Source organism: Ochotona princeps, chromosome 6, assembly GCF_030435755.1.
Source record: "Ochotona princeps isolate mOchPri1 chromosome 6, mOchPri1.hap1, whole genome shotgun sequence".
In the NCBI taxonomy this organism is placed as follows: domain Eukaryota; kingdom Metazoa; phylum Chordata; class Mammalia; order Lagomorpha; family Ochotonidae; genus Ochotona; species Ochotona princeps.
Window position 1 is genome coordinate 34,428,994 of NC_080837.1, and position 27,227 is coordinate 34,456,220.

A 27,227-nucleotide genomic window follows, 5' to 3' on the forward strand; every position below is an offset into this window, starting at 1 on the left:
TTTATAAACTACCCAAAACAGTAATTAAAATACAAAGTCCACACTAGACCTACATTCCGGAACTCTTTACATTATATATTTCCCATTTTTCACAAAAATTAATTCAGCAAGTATCCAAAATGCCCACATCTCCACTTTCCACCCCCTATTGTACGGATCCTAGAAAAAGAAGTATGAAGTTCAACTCAATCCTAAAAGACTGACTTACATAAGAGCTACATTTGCCTTGACTTTCTTTATGACCTTGGGCAAAGTCTATCAAATGAAAACTAGAATGACATTTTCTATTTCTGTTTATTACTTAATTTTAATTCTAATATCACACTAACAACAGTGAAGCTCTCTAAAATGAGCTAAAAGGTTATTAATGTTAATTGATAAGTATCATGAATTTTCAAAATTTATTTTGATGGGTAGAAAAAAAAATAGGAAAACTTCAAACTCAACTCAAAATTCTGAAAAATACCAACAGCTTCCTTACTACATTTCTTTTTATAGGTAACTGAAAGGAAAAGGAAAAAAAAGACAGATGAGGAAAGCTAGCTTAAACTTGCCATTTCCCTACTTTTACTGGCATAGCAGCTGTAACACAAAAAGGGAAAGACAGAACACAGAGCAATCTACAAGCTGAACATTATGCAGATAAATCTATCCTTTCAAGTCCCTAATTGGCAAGGCCGTGGAGGGCAGGCATCTTAGGGACCGCTTCGCTAGCATTACAGATAACTGCCTGCCCGGGAGGAACCTCTAGCAAGTCCACTTCATTTCAGGAGCTGAGGAAAGTTTACAGGCAGTACCTCTTCAGACTTCCCTAAGGTACTCTAAAGCTATGAACATCATTCACACGTCCCGTCACCACTAGGGTGAGAAGTAAATAAACACGGCTCACTTATGCAGCCATTTACCCCCCAAAAGACCGGCCAGGAAGGCAAAAGCGAACGCACATGCAGGTATTTCATCCCCAAAGAAAGCAAAGAACATGAAACACAAATTCACCCTTCAGCGAACTGACCACCGCGCACACCAGGGGCCTTCTCCAAGAGCTGGTCCTCACTGCCGCTCTCGATTTGGAAAAGTAACCGTGTCAACTCGATGTTTTCACAGCACAACAGACACACAGAACTTAACCAAAATCTCTTCTCCCAGCCTCTCGAAGGGTGTGGAGAAGCACGGAGATACAGCAACGCCCCCCACCCCCAAACCACCTAAAAGCACCCTACCCGAAAGAACCAAGCACTGAAAACATCAAGTGGGTCCAAAAAAAAAAGAGAGAGAGAGAGAGAGAGAGAAAGAGGCTAGAAACCTTGGTGGTGTAACTTAACGACCCGGAGGGACCAGGGGGTCGGGGACTCTCCGCGCTGAGATTGGGTTTGGGGGTTGGGGGGCGGGGGTGGGCAGCGAAGTGAAATCTAACCCCAGAAATCACAACACACAGGCCGCAGCCGCAGGAGCCCGAGCTGGCGGGAAGTGAGCTCCCTCTCCGTCCCCCAGGGGAAAGTCCAGGGAACAGCGGCTCCACACGGAGGAAGGACGAGGCGCCAGCACAGGCATGCCTACCCAGGCGCCGGAGCCGCGGGAGGACCGGGCTGAGAAGGGGAGGAGATCCCGGCAGACGGCCCTGGGAAGAGGAGGACTGAGGCGCGGAGCGCAGCGGCAGCATCGGGACGAGAGGGGATTACCTGACTGTGACGACAGAGAAGTGTCCTCGGTCTCCGGCGATGGTTCCGACTGCGCAGCGTGGGGTGTCTTTCTCGCTTATAGCCCGTAGCAGCAACACAACCAGCTCCTTCAGCCAGTCGCCATTTCCCGCCTACCGACCTGCTGCACCGCACGGACGGGGACCCGGATGGAAAGCGGCCTCTCCGCGCAGGCGCTCTGGTTTTCTCCTCCCCCTCCCGCCACAATTCGAGGAGGTGGGAGGGGGGAGGAATGCGGGAGGAGGGAAGGGGGCGGAATTAAAAAAAAAATCACTTTTACTTCCGTGAAGAAGATGGAAGCTCCTGAAAGCCCAAACAAACTCACGAGTCCCAATTCCTGGCAAAAGTTAAACACAGCGTCTTTGGACTGAAAGGAGTCGGAAAGGACAAAACCTGTCAGGAAGCACGGGGGCCTGGGGGTTGTATGTACTTCAGGGGCCTCCGTAGCCGCCTGTGGAGTGGTCGCAGGGGCAGTAGGGAGCGTCGAGAGTAGAGAGGCGGGGACCCGAAGGACTTTTTTTTTTTTTTTCCCCTCCGGCTGCCGCTAACGGAACCGCTGGGGCCGAGCTGGGAGGGGGAGCGCGCCCTGGGCCCCGGAGGCGGAGCTGGGATGGCGTCGCGCTCCCGGGCGGCTAGCTTTAGTCAGCGTGGGCGCGCCAGATGGGTGGAGCCGAGCCGGACCGGGCGGGTCTAACGGCTTGGCGCGCAGGAGGAGGCGGTTACTGGAGAGCGCTGCCTGAGGCGGGTAAAAAGGTGTAACGCGCACCTTTCCCTGGGATCCCAGGGGCCCCTGAAGGAGTTCTTTCCGACTCCCTCGGGTAGAAAGCCGAGCAGGTGGCCTCCCGACTCACTCATCCCAGTGCACGCCCTTGGATCCCACGCTAAGTCGACGATCGTTCTCTGCACTGGGTCCGGGGACGCACAGTTCCCCCAGGAAAGGTATTTGAAATGCCTACTCCAAGTGGGGAGAAGAGCGTTATCTTTGAACCAAAACCGCAAGCCACTCTCATTTTATTGGACCGAGGGATTTGCATTATCGAGGCGCCCGAGCATTCGGCAGCCGCTTTGGGTGCTGGCACTATAGGACGGAACTCTGGGTCAGCAGCTACTCCACCTGACATGCAGCTTCCTGCTGATGCGCACCCTGATGGCTCCAGAATGTGGGTTCTTGCCACCCACGTGGAAGACTCAGATGGAGTGGCCCACTGCTGGCTTCAGCCTGGTGCTGCCCAGGCTGTTAGCGGAATTTGGGGTGTGAACCACTCGGTAGAAGTTAACTGTCTCTGTCACTCTGTCTTCCAAATAAATCAACCTTCAAAAAAAAAAAAAAAACTGAGGAATACATGCAAAATAGAGGCCACAGGGGTAAAAAAAACTAATGCAAAAAAAAAAAAAAACTCCTAGTGACGTGAATTTTTACCTACGTTATTAAACCAGAGCTGCTCTCAAAAGACGCCTGCTATTGAAAACAAAGCCATGTTATAGAAATATCTTCAACATTCCTTCAGAGACACCTTTATTCTGATGTGTAGGTTAAACATCTGTAACCTAAAATGGTCCAAACTCCAAAACTTTTTGAGTACCATCATGAAATTACATGTAGACAATTCCACACCTGACTTCCATCTCATAGCATAGTCAAAACACACACATGCACTTAAAATATTGCATATAACTTCCTCCAGACTTAGTAGAAAATATATATGAAAAATGAGTGAATTTTTATTTTTATACTTGGGTCCCATCCCACAAAATATTTATGTAAATAGCTCAGAATTTAAAAAAACATCTAAAATCCAAAATAGTTCTTGTCCCAACCATTTCAGACAAGGGATACTCAGCCTGTATATGAAATAAATTTACTTTTTATGTGAAATATAAGTACCTTGTAATTAATCCTTTAATATTAATTCCACACTACATTATCATCCCAATTCATTAAAGTAGTAATATACTAAATATTGAAATATCAGAATTGCATTATTCTTTAGTGTTGCAATTACCTGATGGCAATGGCCACCTGAAACTTCATATGGACAAAACTAAACTTTTAACTTGGTCTCAGACTTGCTTTGCCCTTAGGGCTCTTCATGGCACTGAATGCAGTCTTTCTTTCTCAGAATCAATGTCCAATCCATTGGAAAGTAAAATAAATCAACCATGAGCTGAGAAGATTATTTGTTCTCAGAATTAAAGAGATTGTCCATCTGCTGGTTCACTCCCTAGAGGGCCACAATGGCTGCTCAAGGACTGAGCCAAACCAAAGCTAGGAACTTCATCCTGGTCTCCCAAATGGGTACGGGAGCCCAAGGACTCAAACCCACCTTGCACTGCTTTCCCATATATATTAATAGGGTATTGGATTTGAAGTTGAACCAGTGCCTATATGGCCCTTCGTTACGGGTGGCAGCTTAACCCAATATACCACAGCACCTGTTCATGAAAATATTTTTTTATACTGTATTGAACAGATACAGATTTCTGCTTGTCACTATTCCCTAAACAACATGGCATAAAACTAACTACACAGTATTTACATTGCATAAGGCAATTGAGGGTTATTTAGGTAAATGCAATTGCAATGTTCTGTTATATATGGGACTTCAGCATCTACGTGTATTGGTATCCACAGGGTGTCCAGGAATCAGTTTCCCTCTCCCTCTTGTACTGAAGGACAACTGAACAGGCTAAGTCTAAACTGTTCTCATTATGCCAACTGCCTCCCTACCTCAAATCTGAAAACCTCTGCAGGTATAAATTTTGTGAACACTAATTACCAATAAATATATCCAATGACAATTTAGTGGCCAAATTGAAATGTGTAAGAATGTTTCAGGTTTAATACTAAAGAAAAAAATGTAAGTATTTCAGTAGCATCCTATGTTAATCACATGTTAAATGGCAATATTTTGAATATATTGATTAGATATCAAGATTTGATTTTGTGGTTGTTAGAAAATTTTAAATTACTATTGTAGCTTTCATTCTACAGTGCAGAATAGGGCTACACAGGACAGTCACATCATATATGTTCTCATCACCAACATCCCTGATCATTCTATCTAAAACAGCACCATCTCCATCACTTCTTCATTCTGGGTTGTTTTTCTCAACATTTATCACCACCAGGAAAATAATAAATATGGAAAATACTGTCTCTCATTCTAGCACACAAGTTTATTTAAACTAAAGGCTTTGTCACGGCTATATACCCCATGTTCTGAATCATTTAATATACAAATTAGTAGCATTGAAAGAATGGTCATTGTTCAATAATAAAGTCTTCTGTTTGGAAGTGGGATGGGCAGCATCATAAGGAATGGTAATTCACTTGATGAATGAATTAAGTCCATACTTCTTGTTTTAAAAAAAGATTTATTTATTTTTATTAAAAAGATTAAAGGGAGAAGAGAAACGGAAAGATCTGTCCACTGGTTCATTCCCCAAGTGGCTGCAAAGGCCAGAGATAAGCTGATCTAAAGCCAGGTGCCAGGAGCTTGTCCTGGGTATCCCATGTGGATGCAGGGTCCCAAAGCCTTGAGTCGTTCTCTCCTGCTTTCCCAGGCCACAAATAGGGAGCCAGACGGGAAGTAGAGCAACTGGGTACGAACCGGAGCCCATATGGGAACCCAATGCATTCAAGGCAAGGATTTAGCCAGGCCCTCAAGTCCGTATTTCCTTTTTTTGTTTGTTTGTTTGTTTGTTTGTTTGCCAAAGGAATTATTTATTTTTATTGGAAAGCCAGATTTTCAGAAAGAAAGACAGAGAAAGATCTTCCATCCTCTGTTTCATTCTACAAGTACCTACAACAGCTGGAGTTGAACCAGTCCAAAACTAGAAGCCAGAAGCTTCCTCCAGGTCTCCCATGTGGGTACAGGGTTCCAAGGCTTTGTGCCATCCCCTACTGCTTTCCCAGGCCATAAGCACAGAGCTGGAGGGGAAGTGAAGCAGCCATAATATGAACCAGAGCCCATATGGGATCCCAGCCAATGCAAAGCAAGGACTTAACAACTAAACTACTGCACTGGGCCCTCAAATCCACGTTTCTAAAATAGTATACAACTTTACCTGTATGTCTTCAATTCCTTCTTCAATCTATTAAATCTATTCAGTCGCTTTTTTAAAAAAAAAGTATTTACTGAAAGGCAGAGTTACAGAAGGGGAGAGGCAATCTTCTATCCAGCTTCTTTCAGGTCTCCCATATGGTTGCAAGGACCTGAAGCCACAGGCCATCTTCCACTGCTTCCCTAAGAGCATTTTCATGGTATTGCATCAGACTTGGAGCTGCTGGAATTCAAACCAGTGCTCATATTGCATGCTGACATTGCAAGGTGGAAGCTGTAACTGTCACAATGCAGGCCCCAAATCTTTTTTTTTTTTTTCAAGTGGCTTAGAGAGCTCCTCACCTGCTAGTGCACTCCTCAAATGCCCGGCCGCCTGTATTAGAGCCAGGACTGGAACTATGAGCCAGGAACTCAATACATGGCTTCCATAGGAATCAACTCATTTGAGCCGTTGCCTCCCAGGGTCTGGCCAGCAGGAACCTGAAATTCAAAGTTGGAACTAGGAATGAAACTCAAGCACTCCAATATGGGATATGGACATACCAACCAGCAAGCCAAACATCTACCCCAATGAATTAATTTTTCTCATTAGTTATTAGAATATTCATTAGCTTTCATTTTTTTTAAGATTTATTAAAGATTTATGGGAGTCCCAGAAGGTGCAGAAAGAGAAGCTGGAATTAAAGGAGTATTCAATGAAATAATAAGGGAAAATTTCTCTGATCTAGAGAAAGAATTGGGAAACAACATCCAGGAGGGGCACAGAACTCCCAACAGGCTTGACCAAAAGTGATCTTCACCAAGACACATGAGAATCAAGCTCTTTTCAATTGAACATAAAGATCCTTAAATGTGCATGTGAAAAAAAAAAATCGACATACAAAGGAAAGCCAATTAAATTCACAGGAGACCTCCTACAGGAAACTCTACAGGCCAGAAGAGAATAAAGTGACATATTCCAGATTCTAAAAGAAAAAAAATTGTTGGCCCAGGATAACGTACCCAGCAAAACTTTCCTTTGTCTTTGAAAATGAAATAAAATTCTTCCACAGTAAAGAAAAGTTAAAAGAATATGCTTCTTCGAAACCTGCCCTAAAAGGATCCTTAAAGATGTTCTCTTGACAGAGAAGAGGAACAGCACCCACCAAAACCAAAAGCAAATGCAAAGAAGATCCCAGTAAAATAACAATAGTAGACTAAACCAATGAACAACGCATTGTTAAAATGACAGGACCAAATTACCAACCACTTGTATGTAAATGAATGTAAATGGTTTAAACGAATCAATCAAACATCATAGATTAGTAGACTGGATTAAAAAAACCCATCTATTTGATGCCTACAGGAATTTCATCTCTTCAAAACACTTTCTTCTGATTAAATTCTACAATCACTCATAGATCATAAGTATCATTTTCTTCAAGAAGTTTCTTGATTTTTTCATTTCTTCAGCGACACATTAGTCATTCAGTAGCATGTTATTTAATTTCATGGTGTCGTTAATTTCTTTTTTTCTTCCTGTTCTTTGTTTTGTGTTTTTTCATTTAAGGGGATGTATAGTAATTGTGTAATGGAGACTGTCATATCTAGTAGCATGTCATTTAACTTCACAGTGTTGTAAATTTCTATTTTTCTTCCTGTTGTTGATTTTGTATTGTGGCTTTTCATTTAATGGGACATATAGTAACTGTGTAATGGAGACTGTCATATCCAGATGTGAGGATACAATGCAGTATGCATATCTACTTTCAGACAAAGATGTATTCCCAATGAAACTGTTTACTATATCTTAACAATAGGATGCTGGTCTCTCTGCCATTGTCCTTGCCTGCAATAATGGACATATGACTGTGTATTAAGAACTATACTATAGTAAGGATATAGGGGAACTCAGTGAGGGGGAGGGAATTTCGGAGGGGAGAAGGGAAATCCCAGGGCCTATAGAACTATATCATATAATGATAATAATAAAAAGAAGTAATTTTTAAAAAAAGAATAGAAAAGAAAAAAAAAGGTTTATTAAAGATTAAGGGCCCGACATGGTAGCCTAGCAGCTAAAGTCCTCGCCTTGCACACACCGGGATCCCATATGGGTGCCAGTTCTAATTCTGGTGGCCCTGCTTCCCATCCAGCTCCCTGCCTGTGGCCTGGGAAAGCAGTCGAGAACGGCTCAAAGCCTTGGGACACTGCACCCGTGTGGGAGACCCGGGAGAGGCTCCAAGTTCCTAGATTCAGATTGGCTCAGCGTTGCGGCCACTTGGGGAGTGACTCTATGGACCTAAGGTCTTCTTCTTTTTCTCCTTCTCTCTGTATAACTGACTTTCCAATAAAAATAAATAAATCTTTTTTTTTTAAAGATTTATTTATTTTATTACAAAGTCAGATATACAGAGAGGAGGAGAGACAGAGAGGAAGATCCTCCATCCGATGATTCACTCCCCAAGTGAGACGCAACAGGCCGGTGCTGCGCCGATCCGAAGCCAGGAACCAGGAACCTCTTCCGGGTCTCCCACGCGGGTGCAGTGTCCCAATGCATTGGGCCGTCCTTGACTGCTTTCCCAGGCCACAAGCAGGGAGCTGGATGGGAAGTGGAGCTGCCAGGATTAGAACCGGCGCCCATATGGGATCCCGGGGCTTTCAAGGTGAGGACTTTAGCTGCTAGGCCACACCGCCGGGCCCAATAAATCTTTTTTTAAAAAGATTTAAATATTTACTTATTTTTATTGGAAATGTATATTTATGAAAAGAGACAGAAATATCCTCCATCTCATGGTTCACTCTCCAGTTGGCTACAGCGGCCGGAGCTGAACTTATCTGAAACCAGGAGCTTCTTACAGGTCTCTGACACAGGTGCAAAAGCCCAAGCCATTGGGCCATCTTCTACTGTTTTCCCAGGCCACAAACAGGGAGCTGGATGGGAAGTGGAGCTGCCAGGATAAGAATTGGTGCCCTTATGGGATCCCAGCGCATTCAAGGCAAGGGTTTTAACTGCTACCCTATCGCACCAGGCCCCCAATAGCATTCTAACTGCTAGGCCATAAGCCTGCTCTTGTGTAGACTTTTTTTTTTAAGATTCATTTATTTATTTTTTTTGTAAGGTCAGATATACAGAAAGGAGGAGATACAGAAATTAAGACCCTCTGTCCGTTGATGCACGCCCTCAACGGCTGGAGCTGAGCCAATCCGAAGCCAGGAGCCTGGGGCTCTTCTGGGTCTCCCAAGAAAATTTGGGATCCCAAGGCTTTGAGATGTCCTTGACTGCTTTCCCAGGCCACAAGCAGGGAGCTGGATGGGAAGTGGGGCTGCTGGGATTAGAACCAGCACCCATATGGAATCCCAGTGTGTTAAAGGCGAGGACTTTAGCCGCTAGGCCACGCCGCCGGGCCCGGCATTTTCTTGTACAGATTTATTTCTTATTAGAAAGGCTTATTTATGCAGAGAAGGAGAGACACAGAGAAAAGTCTTCCATATGCTGATCCACACCCCAAATGACTACAATGGCCAAAGCTGTACTGATCTGAAACCAGGAACCAAGAACTTCTTTCAGGTCTCCCACATGGGTGCAGGTTCCCAAGGCTTTGAGTCATTATCTATTGCTTTCCTAGCCCAAAAGCAGGGAGTTGGATGTGAATTATAGCAGCCAGGACATGAACCAGTGCCCATATGAAATCCCGGTGCATCAAGGGGATAATTAGCCAATTGAGTCATTGCTCCGGGCCTGTATATGTGGGGTTTTTTTGTTTCTGTTTTTTGCTCCAGTACCATATGTAGGCAGTATTTTTTATGAACAACAGATAGTGTGAACTTGCTAACATGTTGTAGAGACAGATTCTGTAGTCTGTTATCTTCTCTGAAAACTGCTTTATTCTTGTTTTAGCAGGAATTTCAGTTATTGAGTGGTCACCTGAATTTTTCTATACTTGGTGTTTTATTTTCTAGCTGTGGAAGCCTAAAGAGTTTCAAGTTCTAACTCGGCGGGACTTATCTTCTATACTGATTTCTACGTCAGTCTTGTCTGAACTTGATCCTTGTCTGTGTGAGTGTCTGTATGGCTTTGTCAGAGCCTGTGAGGAGTTTAAGTCTTACTGTGGAACAGCCTGTCTCGTGTTCCATCTGATTCCACAATTCATATCTCCAGCTTGGCAGGCCCAGAAATCTAATGTCCCTTGGTACTACTTTTGCCCCAACATTTATTGACCTTTGGTATCTAGATTGTTCTCAATCCTGTACCCACTGCAATCAGATGAGCTTGCTCTAGCAAGATGGTAGTGCAGCATCACCAAGAGTTATGGGCTTGTGCGGACCCAAAGTGTAGATTTCTGGGGCCACCTCTCTTAATTTCATTTCTGTTACTCCATCACATGGATTCCAACTGTTTCAATAGCTCCATACTGTGATCTCTGGCTTGTTAGCTCTGTAGAACCAGAGAGCCATGTGCTTACTATCTGTGCTCTCAGAGACGGTAGTTTTGTGCTGCCTGAAAGCAGCTGCTTCACTGTCCCTAGTTATATAGCTGCTTTTAATCTGAGTCAAGTTACTCCATCATAACTGGAAACAGAAGTCTTCCGTCTGAAGCCAGCATGATGGCTCAATTGGGTAATCTTTTGCCTGCAAGCACCAGCATCCCATATGGTCACTAGTTCCTGTTCCAGCTGTTCCACTACTTATCCAGCTCCCTGCATGTGTCCTGGGAAAGCCGTGTAGGATGGCTCACATCCTTGGGACCCTGCACCCACATGGGAGCTCCAAAAAGAAGCTCCTGGTTCCTGGCATGGAATTGGCTCAGCTCTGGCCATTGTAGCCATCTGGAGAGTGAACCAGTGTATGAAATAACTTTCTGTCTCTGCTTCTCTCTCTGTGAAAAATTATCCTTTCAAATAAAAAAACTCCTCCCTTCCATTTTATTTATTTATTTATAGAGAAAGGAGAGGTAGGGCACGCTTATGTTTTTGGTTCATTCTGCAAATGTTTGCAAATCCTGTGTTTGGAGTACCATCAGAAACTCAACTGAGATTTTCCAAGGGAAAGCAGGAACTGATGCTTCCTTGGTTCTGCATCAGCAGGAAGCCACCAAGCAGGAATTTTACTCAGCCATTCTGATGTGGGATGCAGTAGTGTTTTATTGTTGTTGTTGTTGTTTTAAGATTTATTTATTTATTATTGGAAAAGCAGGACAGGTCACAGGGAGGAGCGACAAAGTTCTTCTATCTGATGGTTCATTCCCCAAATGTTCACAACAGCCAGAGCTGAGCCAATCTGAAGACAAGAAGCCAGCAGCCTCCTCTGGGTCTCCCACGTGGGTGCAGGGTCCCAAGGCTTTGGGCTGTACTCCACTGCTTTCCCAGGCCACAAGCAGGGAGCTGGAAGGGAAGTGGAACAGCCAGGACAAGAACTGGTGTACGTATGAAATATTGGAATATGCAAGGTGAGGATTTAGTCACCTAAGTCATCATTCCAGGCCCAAGGATACAGCATTGCTAATTGGAGTCTTAGCGGCCAGGCTAAACAGTTGATCCCTAAGATTTTTTTGAAGTGTAACTGAGCAAAGAGCCATCATTCTCAGGTAGTTAAACTATAAAATATAGCTAGAGGACCTGCATTGTGGCTCTTTTTGTTAACTCTCTGCTTGAGACGCTAACATCCTCATCTGAGTGCCAGTTTGAGACCTACCTGCTTTGCTTTCAGTTCACTCCAAAAATAGCTGTACCAGCTGGATTAGGCCATGCCAAGTCAGCAGTATGGAACTCCATCCGGGTCTCCCAAGAGGCCCAAGCATTCAGGTCATCTTCTGCTGTTTGCCCAGGGTCAGGAGCAGGGAGCTGGATCAGAAATGGAGCCATGCGGATGTGGGAGTCACTGACAGTGGCTTAACACAGAGAAACCTGATACCAGCCACTTCACTGACCTCAAATGCCAGGGACTCCTGCACTTTATGGCGTTTTCTTACATAGGCTATATCATTTACCCTGTCTCCTTGGGAATTGTGGTTGAAGTTTCATTTGGTTCTCTTGGGTAATGTAAAAAGAAACTGCATTGGGCCCAGCGTGGTAGCCTAGCGCCTAAATTCCTCGCCTTGTATTGCACTGGGATCCCATGTGGGCATCAGTTCTGATCCCAGCAGCCCTACTTCCCACCCAGCACTCTGCTTGCAGACAAAAGCCTTGAGTGCCTGCCTCTGCATGAGCGACCCAGAAGAAGCTCCTGGCTCCTGGCTTCGGATCAGCTCAGTTCTCGCCATTGCGGTCACTTGGGGAGTGAATCATTGGACAGATTTTCCTCTCTGCCTCTCCTCCTCTCTGTATATCTAACTTTCCAATAAAAATAAAATAAATCTAAAAAAAAAAGTAACTGCACTGGGTTTGATGTGAGCCAATTATAAGTGAATGCTGATGGCCCACATGTGACATTAAGATTCAATAATATGGGCCCGGCGGCATGGTCTAGCGGATAAAGTCCTCGCCTTGAAAGCCCCGGGATCACATATGGGTACCGGTTCTAATCCCATCCAGCTCCACTTCCCATCCAGCTCCCTGCTTGTGGCCTGGGAAAGCAGTCGAGGACGGCCCAAGGCTTTGGGACCCTGCACCCGCGTGGGAGACCTGGAAGAGGTTCCTGGTCCCTGCTTCAGATTGGCGCGCACCGGCCCGTTGCGGCTCACTTGGGGAGTGAAACATCGGATGGAAGATCTTCCTCTCTGTCTCTCCTCCTCTCTGTATATCCAGCTTTCCAATAATAATAAAATCTTTAAAAAAAAAAGATTCAATAATATAAAAAACAAAACAGAAAACACAAAGAAACAATAGCAAAAAAAAAAAAAAGCCAGATTCAGTAATACATACCTTTGAAAATGCACTGATGTCACGTTGTCTCAATGAGTCACAGGGCCAGACGCAGGGAAGCAGAATCATCAAGGCCCACCACGATGGAAAGTGATTTCCCCTTCCAACTATGGACTTGACAGGTTCTCTGTCCTTAGACTCCAGCAAATTTTTTTTGCATAATTATACAAGTGAAGTCAAGAAGACATACAATCTTAAGGTTTCAAAAAAATGAGGTGATACATTTTGATTTTGAAGTTATATTCACATTTCTTCTAATTTTCCATGTATGTTTTATACATAAAATTATTTTGATTGGAAAGGCAGATGAGATTTATGGAGAAAATAACAGACAGAAAGATTTTCCATCTACAGGTTCACTCCCCAGATGGCCTTAACAACCTGAGCTTCCGAAGCCAAGGAACCAGGAGCCTTCTCCAGGTCTCTTCTGGGTCTCCTATATGGGTCCCAAGGGTTTAGGCCATTCTCTATAGCTTTCCCAGGCCACAAGCAGAGAGTTAGACAAGAAGTGGAGCAGCTAGAATATGAGCCCTTAGGGATCCCAGCGCTTGGAGGTAGAGGATTAGCCAGTTGAGCCATTGTGCTGGTCCCTGTTTAGGCTTTGCATTTCTGCTTCAAGACAATGAAAGGGGGCCTGGTGTGATGGCCTAGCGGCTAAAGCCCTCGCTTTGAACGCCCCGGGATCCCATATGGATGCCGGTTCTAATTCCGGCAGCTCCACTTCCCATCCAGCTTCCTGCCTGTGGCCTGGGAAAGCAGTCGAGGATGGCCCAGAGCCTTGGGACCCTGCCCCCATGTGGGAGACCCGGAAGAAGCTCCAGGCTCCTGGCTTCGGGTCGGCTCAGCTTCAGCCATTGTAGCCACTTGGGGAGTGAATCATTGGATAGACAATCTTCCTCTCTGATTCTCCTCTCTGTGTATCTGCCTTTCCAATAAAAATAAATAAATCTTTTTAAAAAAAAAGAAAGTAGAGCATTAGCCAGTGATCCATTGTGCCAGTCCCAGTAAATAAATATTAGAAAAAAAAGATAATGAAATGAATTAACTTAGTTCTTCCTACTTCATATCTCTATAGTCCTTCAGTCTCATTTCTTCACATTTGCTAATTACACTCAACCTACATAACTAATGCTTCAGCAGAATGTAAATATGATTACTTGGAACCTTTATGACCTTAAAGTTTTGGAACTCTGTTTTTAATATCTCTGAGTGGCACTAGAATGTAAGCTCCCCAACAACAGCAACCTTCTTTATCTTGCATACTTATCTCAGTGCCTGAGACATTGAGCACAAATAGGCATTCAATATTTGCTGAGTAAATTAATGGTGCAGTAAACAGTCCTAGTGTAAAAATTTCTGCCATTGTAGTTTAACTTAAAATAAGTACATTTCTTTTTTCTTTTTAAGATTTATTTATTTTTCTTGAAAAGGCAGATATACAGAGAGGAAGAAAGACAGAAAGATCTTCCGTCCGATGATTCACTCCCCAAGTGAGCGCAATGGTCAGTGCTGCGCTGATCCGAAGCCGCGAGCCAGAAACTTCCTCCAGGTCTCCCACGCAGGTGCAGGGTCCCAAGGCTTTGGGCCATCCTTGACTGCTTTCCCAGGTCCCAAGTAGGGAGCTGGATGGGAAGTGAAGCTGCCAGGATTAGAACCGGTGACCATATGAGATCCCGGTGTGCTTAAGGCAAAGACTACATTATTGCGCCAGGCCCAATACATTCTTATTTTAGTGTTAAAATGTCACAATTTGTTTCACATGAGTGTGATGTGTATATGTATCAGAATTAGTAAACAGTGAAGCAAGTTTAATTCTTAATTTATTAGAACCCAGTGAGTGATGATTTCCATCAAATTAACACTAATTCAGGGCAAAAATACATTTACAAAACAAACCTAAATCTTAAGGCAGAAGTAAAACATTATAAAAAAATATGTCTTATATAGACTTTAGAATGTCAGCATTTTGAGATTCACATAGTATTTGGCTGCCCTAAAATGTTAATAAAGTGAGAAATATTATCAATTGGTCCAAGATTTCTGAGTTTATAAAATGTCCAGGCTGCTAATTAAGGAATATAACCAAGTAATGGTTTTTATGACAAAGGCAGGTAATTTCATGGTTTTCTGTCATAAAGATTTTACAGATGGGGGAAGGGTTTGGGGTGAAGGGGGGGGGAGTCCCAGTGCCTATGAAATTGTGTCATGTAATGCAATGTAATTAATGAATAAATGAATATTTAAAAAAAAAAAAAAAAAAGATTTTACAGAATGAAGATAGCAAGAAGTACTACTAGAACTATTTTCTGACTCATCTTTTCACACTAATGCCCAAAAGATGTATATCACTTCTTTAAAGTACATTTACAAACCTGTGACCCATCATACCTGTTCACTGCAGGCCTGACCCTACTGATAACAAAGGCACCAATCATTTGATAAGGTGGGAAAAACAATTTTAATCAATTAACTGCATACTGTCTTGTTTATTAAATAAATTGCAAAAAAACTTTTTCCTCTGTAAGTCTTTATTTTGACTGGAACCTTAGTAGGGGAACATTCATTTCATGTTGCTTATGTGTAATTAGCAGTCATTCTCCTGAAAAACAAAGTTAGTAAGCTTAAATTTCTATTTTTGATTAGAATTTTTTGTTTTAGGATAGTGGGATAAGATTTAAAAGTGATTTAAATTAGAGAACAAGGATTAGCTAGCTTACAAATTGTATTGAATAGAGTAAAAAAAGACAACTGTTTTTAAAATAATTTTGTAAGTCTAGCAAATATGAGTGTGATGGGCTCTTAACTAATGTTAATTACAAAGATTCGTTTTGTTACAAACTTTTAAGCTATTTTACTAAAACAGCTGGAGACCTCACTGTACTTACATTTATCTGTGCATTAATAAAAACCTGTTAAAATTCATTATTTAGTACTTCAGAAAAAGTCTACTCAAATAAGATCACTGAAACTACCAGAAAGTCTTTGAAATACTGACTGCCGATTCATTTCAAAGTAGCCTTAGCCCCTTTCAGGATCTGGCAATTTAGTCATGAATAGCTTCACCAACTTCAACTTCGAAAATATAAAAGTTTTAGCCACCGGTGGCCAGACTAAAGTAGTACTGGTATCACTTGAAAAAATAAAAACGGGTATGGCAAACATGCATTCCACAAGTTCAAGAAGGAGGGAAGGTATAGCTCACAAATAACAACATGTCTGCAGTTTACCTCAAACTTTCATTGGGCCCTAGCTGAAAACTTCTCTCTCAGAACAAACACATCAGCACTCATGTAAATACAAGGAGGAGGGAGGGAATTTTCTACATATGTTGCCCAGTGTTTGGTTCTAGATTCCCCTTTTTATGTAATTATGGTAGGCATGATTCCTTCAACATCATGAAATAAGGGATAGTCCGAACATCAGTTGGGCTAACAATGCATTTAAGGTATAAAAAAGTTTTCAACTGCATAACTGTTCTCATTCTGGTTAGGCTGTGTGCAACATATAACATGTACAACCATTTTCTGTTGTCTATTTGTGGAAAAAAGTATTAGGCTCAATAAAGTGTGAAATATACATTAGTTTGCTTTAAATGCAAAGATTAACCATTTTTGGCTCATTTGTATCATAACCAAAAAAGTCTCTGCTTTGATAATACAATAGGAAAAGGCTCACATATGTACATGGGTACATTCCTTCATTAAAATTTTCCTTAAATCTATATCAATGTATCTTTACAACTGATACAACTAATCTTTACAGCAAAAGTAAAAATGATGATGTAGAAATGATTTCCATTTTTACAGCACTTTAGGTTTTCAGAAGTTTTCCTCTAGGACTCAAAGAACATCACTAAAATGTTGCTTCCCGTAGTCTGCAGGGTCCATCTGAAGCTCTCGTTCTTCATCATCTGAAAGTGACAGAATTATGTATCAACAATATTATTTTTTTAAATATCATGGCAGAATCACAGTTTTAACATGTTTTAATTTATCTCACCTTTAATGCAGTTTTCTGCTTGTTATTTTACACCTACTAGAAACAGCATTCTGATTTGTTTGGCTTAAGAATGACAAATTTAACTATTTAGAAGATAATTTAATTTTAACAAATAGTTTGTACACAGACACATAAGCAGAAGTAGTTAGACACACATACATAGCTTGCAAAACTTGAGGAATCCACAAACACTAAAGTGTTAATCCTTTTACACAAACATGTTAATTTTATAGAGCTAAAGATTTAGTCCTTTGAACTAAAGTTGCGGTAAAACTTTGCTATATACATATTCAGGTCATTAAAAACAAAAGGTGTTTTTTTCTAATTATAGAAGTAATCCATTATGGTAATGTAAAAATTAGAAAATAAATTCACTCATAATCCCACCTTTCACGATTTTACAAAATCTTTTGTTTCCTTGCAGATGGCTTGCCCTTGATGTATTAAGTATACTATACCAACCAAAATTACATCTTTTACTTATCAAAAAGAAAAAAAAATTACATAATATTGCTAGACAGTAAGATCCTCAAAGCCTCTTGCAATGGCTACATAAAGTGACTCCAAATAGTGTTTTGGAGTCTGACTTACTTAGCTATTATTAGCCTTCTCTGGCTCCTTTGCTGTCACCTGTCACTTGGCACTGCTGTCAGTTTATCTGCTAGTACAAACCCTTCTTTCTAATTTCTCTTTCAAACCACTGGTTTTGAAGTAAGAATGCTCAAGTGTATTAAGTTAGAACAAGAACTAAGATCACTGTAATAAAGAAAATAAGTTCCCTTTTGAGTACATTTTTTAAATGATATTTTTTGGCTTCTCTGTTAACTTAAAAAAAAAAACAACCTTTCTTGCTTTTGGTTCACAGCTGCTGTCATCCACCGCTTAGCTGCTCATAGACTGAGATGTTATTACCGTGATTGAAAATATGATTTTATATAATAGAATGAGTTATACATTGGAATAAATTTATGATTTCACTATAGATTTATAAAATCTACATTTATTTTATTCTAAAATTTTACTGTTTCAAAAGTTCCAAATAGGGCCCAGCACAATTGCTCAACAGCTAATCCTCCCCTTTTTTTTTTAAATATTTATTTATTTGATTACAAAGTCAGATATACAGAGAGGAGGAGAGACAGAGAGGGAAATCTTCCGTCCGATGATTCACTCCCCAAGTGAGCCACAACGGGCCGGTGCGCGTCGATCCGAAGCCGGGAACCAGGAACCTCCTCCAGGTCTCCCACTCGGGTGCAGGGTCCCAAAGCCTTGGGCCGTCCTTGACTGCTTTCCCAGGTCACAAGCAGGGAGCTGGATGGGAAGTGGAGCTGCCGGGATCAGAACTGGCGCCCACATGGGATCCTGGGGCTTTCAAGGCGAGGACTTTAGCTGCTAGGCCACTGCCGCCGGGCCCTAATCCTCCCCTTATAAGGTGCCAGTTCCTGTCCTACCTGCTCCACTTTCTTGTCAGCTCCCTGCTTATGGCTTGGGAAAGCAGTGGAGGATGACCTAAAGCCTTAGGACCCTGCACCCATTTGGGAGACCCCAAGGAAGTCCCTGACCACTGGCTTCAGATCAACTTAGCTCCAGCTGTTGCAGCCAGTTGGAGAGTGAACCAGTGGATGGAAGATCTTTTTCTCTGTCTCTTCTTCTGTCTGTAAATCTGCATTTCCAAGAAAAATAAGTAAACCTTTACAAAAAAAGTTCCAAACAAACTTTCACTTTCCTTTCAGTGGCTTTTTATAAACTTAGAGAAATTCTCATTTAGAATTGTAAGCAATCATCCCGTACCATTCTGTGGGCAAAATAATTTTATTTTTGCAATTTTTTTTTTTTTTTTAGATAGAGCACATGTGTGCTCTCATCCTGTGGTTGACTTTTCCAATACCTGCAAGGGTTGGACAGGACCCAAGTCAGGAGCTGGGAGCTCAATCCACATCTTCCACATGGGTGACAGTCAGTTACTTGGGCAATCCCTGCTGCTTCCCAGCATCTGCACTGGTAGGAAGCTGGAGTCAGGACCCAAGACCCAGTATGTGGGATATCTTAACCACTAAGCTAAACAGCTACCCCTGCACCACATTCTTAACAAACTGAAGCTTAATCTGAGAGGGATTAGAAACCCAAATCCATTATGTAAACAGGCTGGAACTATATCTATATTCACAATTGTATTTTGTAATCATGTTGATCAATCTATCAAACAATCCTCTGTGCTGCAAAAATAAACACCTTATTCTTGATCTTCAAAGGGGATATAATTACCAGCATCTCTTCAAAAAGTTCTTTCTAAGATCCAAGTTATGGTATCTTATCTTAATGGCTGCAAACACATTTTTCAAAATGTAATTAAATGACAATGTGATCACAATGGAATAGTGAAACTTTTTCCAGAGAAAAACTAAAAATTATTTGAAAAGAAAAACATGTTGCTAGTTTTTGGAATTTCTTTTTTTAAGATTTATTTATCTTCATTGGAAAGGTAGCTTTACAGAGGAGAGAAAAAGATCTCCATCCACTGGTTCACTCCAGAAATGACCACAACGGGACCAATTCAAAGCCAGGAGTTAGGAGTTTCTTCCAGGTCTTCCATGCTCCAATAAACTCTTTGCAGTTATCTGTTAAATGTTACCTAACCCAATATATAAAATAATAGATAATCACTGGGTATACTTATATGGATCAAAATTTTAGCTATTTTTAGGAAGCAACAAGATCTACAAATAGCTAAATGACCAATAAAAGAAATAAAATCACAATGGCATTCACAATTTGATTCTCTCTGTACATCCAAAAAGGATGCTCTCCATTAAAAAAGTTTTGTTAGCAACCAAGAATCGGGGGCAACAAGCCAGTAAGGCCTACTAAGAAATATAAATTAACCTATAAGCCAAATATATAATTTATTCTCCAAAGCAGATAACCCAATGAAAAAAATTCTGGATTTGCTTTTACTTTCTAAACATTTCATTCAATGAACACTTAAGTAGTACTTATAGTGTGGAAGACCCTGTTCCAACTGTTGAACAAATATTAAACTTTGTAATCCATATAACAACTGAGGCAGATAACTTCAATTATTCCTATTTTACACTTGAGGAAACTCAGGCTATTTAATTCACAAGTTCATAGAGCTAGTAAGTAATGGAGTTATTATTCAAAATTTCAGTCTGGCTTCACAGTACAGGTTATTTACACATGCTGCTAAGCTTCCTTCCATACATATCCTTAGTAACTATGCATTTCATATTAAACAAGTTTCAAACTTCTATGGGATCAAGGACAAGAATAAAGGAAATCTGCATATGCCCATCTCCTTATTACAATAATTAATCAAAAATATATTATCCACTAGATGTGTAGTGTTAAAATTCAATTTTTATGCCAATGCAAATAAATTATTACTTTTATGATGCCTCAGAAAAATCAGCAATTAGAAATATAAATAAACTATGATTGTAAACACAGAAAAAATCAGTCCTAATTAATTCTACAGGAAAATACTCTTCAAGTAATGTTGATTGTAGTGATCAATATATACGATAGGTATCACCATCATAAGACCAAAATCTTCCAACTTCGTAATTATACCGCTGCTGCCAGACTCTATTTCAAATTCAGAATTGTGAGACTAAAGCTACACTGTACTGAAGTGAGGCCAGAAGCTCATCCTGCTGATGGAATCGCTAATTTTAGCATCCTCTTAACTTGATAAAAACTTAAAAATTCACAGAGCAGAGCTCCTAACACTATAATCTTAACAGTGCCTCTGGAAGGCATGCTTCACTTTTTATGCCAATAGCTGAAAAGTTGCAATGGTGGGGTAAAGTTTCTACTTTATTTTCCAGGTTTTGGAATAGAAGTGTTTCAGGCATCCTGAAATCACAGAAATCTATTTTCCCAAAATACTTATGTGATTCCACATAAAAGTGATTACTGTGTGAACGTGGACAAATATTCTTTTAAACCATGAAAGACCATCTATTCTAGTCCTACTGTCTCACATACAGATAAAGAGTTCCTGGACCAGAGAGCTTAAGTAACTTGAAAAGAATCCACAGCATGTTCTTGACTCTCAGCCTAATCTTTTAACCACTCTTATTATCTACTTTGGCTACTAGTACACACCAGACTGAGAACCCAACTATTATTTGTACTTTGGCACAGTTAAAAAAAAGTTACATAATTCCACATTTTTTGATAAAATAATGAACATTTAGAATCCAATTTGCTGATAAAACAGGGACTAGTGATAATAACTTCCTTCAGTTTTTGGACAGTTACATTATATATTTAAAAGATTACTGAAAACATGTTTAAAATGATTTAGGTTTTTTTGGTATTCCTTTTCTGCAGGCTTGCCCAGTCTTACCCCCTTTTATCTGCTGGAGCTGATTTTCTTGTACCTTTCTGTTTTCTATGATAAGCAAGTCCCCATTTTAGCTGCTTTACTCTCCTTCAGCCACAATCAAGTAAATCCCCAAATGGCAGAATGTTAAACAGCAATTCCACCCTGCCCCTCAAGAAAGATTCACTGGCAAGTACAGAAATCTCCAAATTTAACAGCTGTCTGCCTGTTCACTGAGGCTATCATCTTAGGTAACTTCCTTATATCCCTTAGAATCAATGAACTTATTTTCAAATGGAAAGAAAAGGCAGAATGAGGATACTGTGTGTTTGAAATGAAATATGACAACAGGAATGAGGGGTAGAGAGGAAAAAGAATAGAAGAGATGGAGAGATAAGACACTTTAAACAGATTTATTTACTGTGGATAAAGAAGATAAAAACATTAAAATTAAGTTCTGTGATAAAAGTCATCAACTTTAACATAACCAAAAATATAAGAAATAATTGTTAATAATGGTTGAACTTGCTTTTTTGAAAATTTCAAAGTCACCCAATGAAATGACAGAGATGATAGAAGCAAAGGGCAAACAAGGAAGGGTATAAGAACAGAAATTAAAGCATAAAAATTATCAGTTAATGAAATTTATTGAGGGCACTGTGTGCAAGGTATTGTGGATGGTGGCCATGAAGGAAGAAAAGGAAGGGATACAAAGCAAAAGAGAAAGCAAATGAAAGTTCCTGCCCTCCAAGAGCTTAGTCTAATTGGTGATATGATATTCATGCATGAAAAAGCCTTAAAATGTTATAATAACTGCAAGCAAATATAATACACACAACTCACAAAAGTAATAAGGAAAATGGTTAAAGTTTATGAAAATAGAATAAGATTATACAAAAGGAAAGCATAATTTACTCAATATTAACAAAAAGTATCTGAGAAATTCTCATTAATATTCCACTCAGACCCAGTCTGTCTTCTATCCCCCAATATCCGTATTTTCCCAAAAATGTGAGGCACAATGAAAAACAACACTGAGTTGGAAGTCAGTCTCTAGTTGCTCTTTACCTGCCAACAGTATAAAATTCTAGGCGAACTCTATTTTCTTTTGAGTTTTATAAAAACAAGTCTTAATATAAAGCTAAATGAAAATGTAACTACTTTGCAAAGAACTAAGGAAGAAGTTTCAACAAGTTACAGTGAAAAAAAATGTCATGCATCATACTATAAAAAGGTAATACATCACATCCTAAAGGTTATACCCGACTTTAATAAAACAGAGAAAAAGCTCTACAAGCACTATTAAGCAATACAAGCAGGTAGAAAACAGATCTAGAAACTTACAGTAAAGCAACACATGCTGACAAGCATGCATGGGTGGGGCTGCATGCACACAGGCAGATTCTGAACTTTCACTAAGTTAAAAGCTCAGAAGTAACACAGTTAACAGGAAAAATTTGTTGAATCTGTGTATTAAGCATAAAAAGATAAATCTTGCAAACTCATTGTTTGAATGTTGATAGAAACTAAGTCTCAGGAAAATTTCAGAAACAGCCTTCTCATGCTGTAGCAACAACATTATCCAAATTAGCAGGGAGATCATCCCCTCTGTGGCTTTTCTGATAAGAAAAAGGATGTTTTTCTAATAAGAAATAGAAAAGGATTCTTTACCGGAAATATTTGCCTTAGGTAAAATCTAGAGCCATTTTAAACAATTTAATTCTAAAATTACTGAGGATTCTGAGTTTCAAATTAAAACTCATCAGTAATACACACAATAACTACAATTGAAAAGAATTTGGCAGGTCTACAAGTAGTACTAATATTTTTCAAAAATATCTCTAAAAACTGCATAGAACCTCTGTGTATTGATATTAAGACAACACTACTTCTAGTTAAGTGGGGGAAAATTCTACACAAATTCAACTGAAAAACTTAGAGGTGGGTTTCATGGCCACAGCATGGATACAAGGCCCACGCTCACCTTGGACGTCTTCCTCTCCACCATCACCATCTTCTTCCTCATTGTAAGCCAGCTCAGCCTGCTTGTCTGCCTCGTACTCACCTACATTACCATCATCCCCATTATAATCCGCCAGTTTAGAGCCATGTTGCGGATCAACAGGGGATTCGTTCTCATCAAAGAATCGGCCTGTGAAGTAGGTAAAGGATTAATTCAAGAGTAAAGAGAAGAAACGAAGGGACCTAAACTGAAGGCAGATCAGAAAGCAAGACAAGTGAAACCTGGCAACTTTCAAAGTATTGGTTATAAAAAAAGACACATTTCATGAAGGTTAGCCAAGGCAAAAGTAAATAAGAGTGAAGACTTCGAAAACAGCTTTCATTTATTCCACAATTCCTCCTTTGGGGTTACTTTTAATTCTTGCTACTTCAGATTTGGATGTTTTCTTAAATAAAGGGGAATGATTTTCAGAGTAGTTTTCCTAATAATGACTTATTTTAATATAAATATTTCTCTAATTCAACACTTAAGGATAAGAATAAATCATTTTAGTATAAGATGCAATACATATCTGAACATCACTGTATTGTTTATGAAATATAATTTTCCACAAATCATTTTCAAAATAGTTTAAAAAAATGAGTAGTATAAGTAGCAGACAAACATGCTTGATAACTTTATCAGTAAAACTGATTCCCTACAAAAAAAAAAAAAACAAAAACCTGATTCCCTACAGTCATGCATTTCCAAGCAAGGGTTGGCAGAATAAGAATCCCTAGTGGGGGCCCAGAGTGGTAGCCTAGTAGCTAATGCCCATATGGGCACCAGATAATTTCTGGCTGCTCCACTTCCATCCAGTTCCCTGTTTGGGAAAGCAGTGGAGGACAGCCCAATGCCGTGGGACCCTGCACCCACATAGCAGACCCAGAAGAAGCCCCTGGCTTCAGATCTGCTCAGCTCTGGCCATTTGTGGCCACTTGGGGAATGAAGTAGCAGACAAAAGATCTTTCTGTCTCTTCTCTCTGTAGATCTGACTTTGCAATAAAAATAAGTATTAAACAAAAAGAATCCCTAGTAGTATGTGTTTTGAGAAAAAAACCTTCCCATATAATTTTGGTTTATCCTGTCCCATTCCTGACATCTGCAGAGCCACAATGACCATTCTTCGACTTTACAATATTTTTCTGGTGATAAAATAAATAATGCCAATAATAGCAGAAAAAAATGGAAATTTACAGAACTCTGTATTTTCCTTTCCTAATATACAGTATTTACTCATGGATAAATTAAGTGGTGCAGCTAAATAATCTTCATACAATGTAAAACTGCTATTTTAAACATATAAACACTTAAATATGATAGGTAACAGGTATTTCTTCCAAGTAGCCATTACCATTTTTATCAGTTATGAAATAAAGATAAAAAGATCAAATATAGTTAATTTATTAACTATCAAATATAGTAAATTACTTAAATGGTCCACCTATATATTCTTTTTGTAATACTTCCACAGAATATTTTTAATAGATTGATTTTATTTTTTACTTATTTGTACGGCATAAAGATAAAGAAAGGAAGCAAGGGGTTGGGGAAAGAGAGGCACAGAAAGACAGACAGACAGACTGAGTGTTTTATCTTCCACTGATTGACTTACTCCCCAGATAGACCCAATAGCCTGGGCTGGCTGAGGCTAAAGCCAGGAGCCAGGAACTCCATCTGGGTCTCCTACATGCTTGGCAGGGGCCCATCTACTGGGCCACCAGGGCCATCATCCACTGCTTCCTAGGACATGTGAGCAGGAAGCACAGCAGATGTGACTCAAACTGGCACTCCTGTATACAATGTCGGCAATGCAAGTACTGGCCTAACCTGCTGAACCTCAATGCCGGCCCCACAGAAGAACAATTCAAAGTTTCTTTTTTTGAAAGTAGTTGACTAATCATCTGGACATCCTGAATTCAGTCATAAAAATGTAATATTATGATTACAGTGACAGAGCCAATAAAAAATAAGTAACAAAAATAGATGACCAATCAACCCAATCATCTTGCTTTTGTTAAATATTAACCTGGGCCATTTCACATACAGAATTGTCCTATCTATAGAAGCTAATCTTTAACTCTGGATTTCCAACACTGTAATAGACAATAAGAAAAGGAAAAGAGCAGTGTTAACCACACAAAGTTGCCAGTCAAGTTTGGGAGAGCAAACTTCAGATTAAAAAGTGAATAAAATATGACCATGTAGATAAAGATGCATAATGCCGATCAATATAACAGGCTGTTAATATATATGGTTGCCAGGTAACATGTCACTGTCGGTTAGAATCAGAAACAAAGGTTTCAAAAAGGAGGCAAATGATTGACTATGACAGAGAAAAGGAAAGAGGAATTCAAAGAACAGATAAGAAATAAAAACAGTATTAAGAAGCTTGGACAAGCAAATTAGAGATAGTTATGGAATGTTTTTCAAATTAGAAATTTTTAAAAGGTTCCCTAAGACCAGCTTACAAGTCTTTGAAGCAAAAGACAAAGTACAACGAAAGTTATCTACAATGCTCTTTGTTAAAAAAAAAATTATTTATTTGAAAGGCAGACAGACAGGGAGAGAAAGAGATCTTCCTTCTCATGGCTCACTCCTCAAATGGTCTTAACAGCCAAAGGCAGGGACAGGCCAAAGGCAGGGCCTGGAATTCCATCCAGGCCTCTTACGGAGTTGGCAGGGGCCTAAGTCCCCAGGCCATCTGTCGTTGATTTCCCAGGTACATTAGCAGGGAGGTGGGCTCAAAGTGAAACAGCTAGAACTCAAATGAGGGTTCATATGGGATGCTGACATCACAAACGGTAGTCCAACCTGCTTGTGCCACAAAGGAGGCCCCCCAACACTGATCCCTTTAAAATGCTTTTATCCATATATCCAGTACAGATTTCACTGAAGTATATGACAGGTATTGTACCAGACACCATGATACAAAAATAAAATTACTATTACCATCTGCTATTCAGGCTAGCAAGAAAGAAAGATGTATAAATAATTAAAAAGTGATATTAACTATGTTATATTGCACAATGATATAGAAAGTGACATATAAACAATGGAGACCACTGCTATACTTGATGGCAATGCAAACATTATATGGGAAGCAATCTCAGTTGTTGTAATTTCGTTAAAGCTCCTTCAAACAGGAATCCCCTCTTCTTAATGCCCTACACCATTCTCTAGCATCTGGTCACGTAAGAAGCTGTGATTGTTGCTGAAGGACTACACTATTGTAAAAATATAGGGAAAACAAATGGAGCAAGGGGAAATGAAGAGGATGGGAGAAATCCCTGAGCCAATGCGACTGTTATCATGACAAATAAAATTAAAAACAAAACCAAAAAAAGCTATGAAGACTTGCATCTGGAACATAGGAAATGTTACAAATGGGTCAATTAATGATAATGATAATGACAAATGGATGATATGGCTTAACAGAGTCAAAGAATGATTGTATAATGATAGCCTAGAATCTGAAACTAATGATAGTTACACATAAAGTGGAACAATTGGAAAAGAATGGGAAAACAAGGGCCTGGCGCTGGGGCCTAGCGGCTACGGCCCTCACCTTGAATGCAATGGGATCCCATATGGATGCCGGTTCTAATCTTGGCAGCTCCACTTCCCATCCAGCTCCCTGCTTGTGGCCTGGGAAAGCAGTCAAGGACAACCTAAGGCTTTAGGACCCTGTACCCGCGTGGGAGACCTGGAGGAGGTTCCTGGCGCCTGGCTTCGGATTAGCGCAGCACTGGCCATTGCAGTCACTTGGGGAGTGAATCATCAGATGGAAGGTCTTCTTCTCTGTCTCTCCTCCTCTCTGTACATCTGACTTAGCAATAAAAACAAATAGATCTAAAAAAAAAAAAAAGAATGGGAAAACAAATGTCGCTTTATAGAGAAATACTGAGTTTGGGTTACATTAAGATATTCACATGAAATTCTCCTCCCAGACACATGGGAACATAGATCTTGGATTCCAAGCGGGAAGTGAGGGCTAAATATGTAGACTTAAAATATGCATTTTGGGCCTGGAGAGATAGTGTAGTGATTAAGGAACTTGCTTTGAACGCCCAGGATCCCATATGGGAGCCAGTTCTGGTCCCAGCGGCCCCACTTCCGATCCAGTTCGCTGCCTGTGACCTGGGAATGAGATCAAGGACGGCCCAAAGCTTTGGAACCCTGCACCCACGTGGGAGACCTGGAGGAGGTTCCTGGTTCCTGGCTCCTGGCTTTGGATTGGCTCAGCTCTGGCTGTTGCGGTCACTTGGGGGGTGAATC

The 27,227-nt window shown here is 40.4% G+C and overlaps 2 protein-coding genes across 7 annotated transcripts in view; both read right to left on the bottom strand.

Moving 5' to 3' along the window:
* Positions 1 to 2,044, bottom strand: part of CTDSPL2 (CTD small phosphatase like 2) — a 72,130-nt gene extending 70,086 nt beyond the window's left edge. The window contains exon 1 of one of the 3 annotated variants that reach the window (XM_036495391.2): positions 1,680 to 2,044. The gene's annotated coding sequence lies outside the window, so the exon portion shown is untranslated. The other 2 variants (XM_004578120.3, XM_004578121.3) reach the window with 2 other exon arrangements.
* A 12,954-nt stretch (positions 2,045 to 14,998) lies between these two features.
* Positions 14,999 to 27,227, bottom strand: part of GOLM2 (golgi membrane protein 2) — a 76,048-nt gene continuing 63,819 nt past the window's right edge. For 3 of the 4 annotated variants that reach the window (XM_058665918.1, XM_004578122.4, XM_058665917.1), the window contains 2 exons: positions 22,932 to 23,099; positions 14,999 to 16,510 (listed from right to left, as the gene is read on the bottom strand). In XM_058665918.1, coding sequence (XP_058521901.1) covers positions 16,440 to 16,510; positions 22,932 to 23,099 — 239 coding nt within the window. In that variant the 3' untranslated portion in view covers positions 14,999 to 16,439. The remainder of the gene's footprint in view (positions 16,511 to 22,931; positions 23,100 to 27,227) is intronic. The other variant, XM_004578124.4, reaches the window with a different exon arrangement.